The sequence below is a fragment of the Quercus suber genome, unplaced genomic scaffold (genome assembly GCF_002906115.3).
Source record: "Quercus suber isolate HL8 unplaced genomic scaffold, Cork oak 2.0 scaffold_406, whole genome shotgun sequence".
Taxonomy (NCBI): Eukaryota; Viridiplantae; Streptophyta; class Magnoliopsida; order Fagales; family Fagaceae; genus Quercus; species Quercus suber.
Window position 1 is genome coordinate 287,889 of NW_027069857.1, and position 4,868 is coordinate 292,756.

Here is a 4,868-nt window from a genome sequence, read left to right on the forward strand (position 1 = left end):
TTCTCTAAATCTTCACATTTGGCCTCCTCGGGTGGTCCCTTCACAAGTAATACCGGAGACTTTGACTGCTATAAGCCTCCTTCAACAAAGGTCGACGACTCAGCTGCTGGCTGATGCAAAATTGTAGACACAAGGCACTGCCTAGCCATGGGTTGATCCCCCACCAGTTTCTCAATCTGGTATCTTAATGGATACTTCACCTTCTTATGCAAAGTTGAAGAAACAACTCCTAGGGTATAGAGTCATGGTCTGGCCACAATGACCGTGTAGAGGAAGTATGCGTCCACCATAATGAAGTCCATTTCCACCACCTCTATGCCTGCTTGAACGGGCAACCTAATCTAGCCCTTTGGAGTAACAACTCTCCCATCAAAACTTACCAAATGTGAATCATAGACTGTCAGATCTTCAGACTTTAAGTTCAGCCCCTTATACAAGTCAGGGTACATGATCTCTGCATAACTGCCTTGGTCTACCATTACTCTCTTCATATCATACCCACCTATTTTGAGGGTGACCACCAAAGCGTCATCATGTGATTGGATGGTTCCAGTCTTGTCTTCGTCTGAGAAACTCAACGATGGTCGGACCTCCATCCTAGCTTTCTTCAACTCGAAGTTAGAGTCCCTGGCCAATAGCCTAGCTACAGACATCACTCTAGAAGGGTGAGGCTCCCAAGTGCAGCAAAAATGACATTGATTGTACCTAATGGGGGCCTTGAAGGAGTATTTTCTTGAGCCCTTGACCTTGATTGGTCCCCTTGTCCGTTAGGCCAGTATAGAAATTGTTGCAACTTCCCCTCTTTGACCAATTGCTCCAGATGGTTCCACAATGTTCTGCAATCCTTGGTGGTATGTTTCCACTCTTGGTGGTACTGGTAATGAATGCTTTGGTTGCGCCTTAAAGGGTCTTCACTTATTTTGTTCGGCCATTTGAAGTATGGCTCGTTTTTTATCTTCTCCAAAACCTGATGCATTGATTCTCTAAACACAACGTTAACCACTTGAGGAGCTACAGGCTCAGATTACCCAGCAAAATCCCTCCAGGGTCTGTTATTGTTGTAACGATCCAACCTAAAATTCCTTCTCTCTTGAGGGATAACCTTGCCCTTTTCCTTGCCTTGTTGCTGGTCCTCTTTAGCCCTCTTATACTTGTCAATCCGATCCATGAGCTGGCGTACACTGGTAATAGGTTTCCCAGCCAAAGACTTCCTTAACTCATGCTCGGCAGGTAAGCCGAGCTTGAAGTTGCTGATGGCTACATCGTCAAAATCATCATCTATCTCATTGAACATCTCCCAATATCTATCCGAATATGTTTTCAGGGTTTCTCCTTCTCTTATAGACAGAGACAACAAGGAAGCTAAAGGCCAATGAACCCTGCTGCCTGTAATAAAGCGGGATCCAAACACCTGAGTGAGTTCCTTGAAGGAATCAATAGAACCTGCCCTCAAACCATCAAACCACCTTATTGCCACAGGCCCCAAACTGGATGGGAATACCTTGCACATCAAGGCCTCGTTCTTGGAGTGTACAACCATCCTTTGATTGAAGTGACTAACATGCTCCACAAGGTCTGTTTTACCATTATACATAGTGAATGTGGGCTAAGTGAACCACCGAGGAAGTCTCCCTCCCTCAACCCAGTGCGTGAAAGGTGACCTGGAAATTTGGCTGAGTGCTTTACTCGTAGCATCGTTTCCCAGGTCTACTGAGGATGAATTTCTGTTTCTATGCTCATGATGATAGTCCTCATCATATGAGAAAGACTCACTAGGAGAAGTCCTTGATCTGCGCCTATAGCTGCCATCTTCTTCACCATCGGAAGAGAAGTCAGAATTGGATAGAGCTCACTTTCGCTGTTCATGGTGTAAGCTTCTCTTCAGGTGATCAATTTCCTTCTGCATGGCCTTGGTATCTTTCTCCTGAGAGAGATGGCTACCAGCCCGAGAATGGCTTTTACCAGTATGGGTAGTATGTACACTCCCTTCTCGGTCTCTCATTTGCTCAAATTCACGGAAGTGATCTTGACATTAAGACCCCATGGATTCTGCTTGGTTTGAACCTGAACCTACCATAGTTGAATGTCAAACTCACTATCACACCAGTAGTTTCCACAAACGACGCCAATTATAAGGACTAGATTTGAATCTCTAGCCCAATGAATAGATGGACTGAGGCCCAAAAAGCCTAAAACAATGAATTTGTAGAGAATGAGTTGAACAACTAGGCGCTAATGAATCAAACAAACACAAAAGTAGATTTAGATGACAAGAAGATGTAATGGACAGGTTTATAATGAAGAAAGTCGTCCTTGGCAAAGTCCGAGGAGATCTCTTCTTATATATTTCTTTCAGATTTGATTATAAAGTCAGTTCTTGATGCTATAATAATTTTCTCTTTGTTTCTCAATCCCCTTCTCCTGTTACCTCTTCCCCCTTTTATACTTCCTTCTCCTCTCATCCTTGTCTTCCACGTGCATGCCAGATGGCTAGTGTTAATATTTGTCCCATCAGCACCTTCCATAAGTCTTGTGTAGTACCTGTAAGGCTGATAATCACTGTTCAGGTATCACCTCCATATTAATGCGACTAGAGAGTTAGCTGCAGTACATTTAATACGATAGCAGCAACTTTCCCCTAAGATATTTTAGGACTCTTCCTTGTCTGATGTCTCTATAATGCTTATCTATTCCAACGGAACTTCCTGGAACATTACTCTAGGCGAGAGACCACCTCTTCGAACCTCGGCTTTGGCTAGCCGAGGAGGTATTTATCCTTGACTCACCCTCTTGAGCCATTATGACCAAAACTAACCTTTTTGTTTTATAATGCAGTCTCTTCTAACCAAGATTTCTCCTCCTCGAACAACTTGAGTCCTCAGCTTGGGCCATAGGCCCAAAATATAAATAGATAATGAACTCCTGGACTCAACATCCCTACAATATATATCTCTATCTTTGAGAGCCTAAACCATACCCAGTCTTAAAACTGGTCTCCCAATGAACAAGGACTAATATAAACAAGCTCAACCATCTTTCACACATTTAATTAAAAAGAAATATAACATCAATTTTTTTTTTTTTTTTGGAGCTAACAACTTACATGAACATCATTATTATACGTGGGAATGCATGATCATATAAAAATGTTAAGAATTTAGGATGAAATTAAACCGTAAAAATTTGAATACAAATGGGATTCAGATTTTTTAGATTTCCTAAGGTACTCTATCAGTAGATTTCTTTAAATCATAACCACTATTTTATGATTTAGGGGTCTAAATTCTGTCATGTCAGCATACCACTAATAATACTCTTAAAATAATAAAATAATATTACAAACAAAACAATAAAGAGTATTGTTAGTAAAATGCTAATATGACAAAATTTAAATCTTTAAATCATAAATGAATGGTTAGGATTTAAAGAAATCTACTGATGGAGTACCCTAGGAAATCTAGAAGATCGACCTGAATCCATAAAAATGTGCATGCAATTATTTCCTTAAGTATTTTCTTGAGAAAATAATTTTTCGACTAATTCTATCTCATTTACACAAACTTGCTCACTTAGTTGTATTTTTGACCTTTCGATGAAAGCATTGTTATTCATAAGTGAGTTCTGGACTCCATGTCAAAGGAATCAATAATTCCAATATACATGCCATGCACAATCAGGGTAGGCTCTATAGTATAAGCAACTGAAGCGGTCACCTAAGGCCCCTAAGTAGAAAAAAAAAACCCCTAAATTTTAACCAATAGGTTTATTTTTTTTCATTGTAATAATATTAATTAAGTCCCGATATAAGCTAATAAATAAAATAATATTATTTTCTCAAATAAAAAACAAGAAAGAAAAAAGTGAAAAATGTTACGCCCACAATAGTTTTCACAACAAATCCTAAATGGTAGGTTGTTACTGACTATTATTGGTGGACAAAAAGAGTAATTTAAGTGGTATGTTCAAATTAATTAAAATCAGTAACAGCTTAATACTTAGGATTTGTTCTAAAAATATTGTGAATATAGCACGTCTTAAAAAAAAGAGCAATACACAAAAAATTTCACAACATTTTCACAACAGTTAAGTTGGTAAACTGTTACTAGTTCTCATTTAGATCCACCACTAACATCATTTTTTTACTTATCATTATCAATCTGTCACATCAATAGGTGTAAAAATTAAGTTTTGTCAAATTTTTTATGTCAATAGACTTTTTCAAAAAAAAAAAAAATCTATGTGATTCACATTAATTTGTAATTTTGCATTTAAAACTAGATTATAGAGTTTAGGTAATATTAAATATTTTTATTTAAAAGTCAAGATAGAGAGGTTAATTTCATTAACCAATCAACAAACAAAGCAGCCAGCAATAGCTGCACAAGGTTCGCAGGACCAAACAGAAACAATACTGCCCAAAAGAGTTTATAAAACAAGCTAAAAAAAGAAGCTATATAAATTAAAAATAACCAAGTGGCTCCTCCACAAGCTGTAGAGGACCATATTTAAAATAGAGTTCTTCACTTTCTTGCCGCAAGCTACTCGCCCTAGCCTCTCACGTCATTCTGTCACCATGAATTCTGGTACGTACTTCCGTCCATGCATCCAAGAAGATTTAATATACAGCTTCTTGCCAAGCAATTCTGCAGGTAAAAAATACGACAAGTTTTAAACAAAGCTTGGCATTGTACAACTGAAGAAACAAAGAAAAGGGAACCTTTTGACCTAATTTACTAGGGAAAGGAATGTATTACAAACCTAGCTGTTGAGAATCTAACGTGATCAAAATCGCTTAAGCTTAAGAATTCTAATAAAGACGACAATCTCGTATCTTAATTAATTAAGCTTGACACGTTTTGAATATAATA

At 38.2% G+C, this 4,868-nt stretch overlaps 1 protein-coding gene across 1 annotated transcript; it reads right to left on the bottom strand.

Annotated features, from left to right (window-relative positions):
* Nucleotides 1–1,024: 1,024 nt before the first annotated feature.
* On the bottom strand, nt 1,025–1,594 carry LOC111991786 (uncharacterized). The gene has a single exon (XM_024023592.2). It carries the CDS (start codon nt 1,592–1,594, stop codon nt 1,025–1,027), a length of 570 nt encoding a protein of 189 aa, XP_023879360.2.
* Between the last annotated feature and the right edge of the window lie 3,274 nt (nt 1,595–4,868).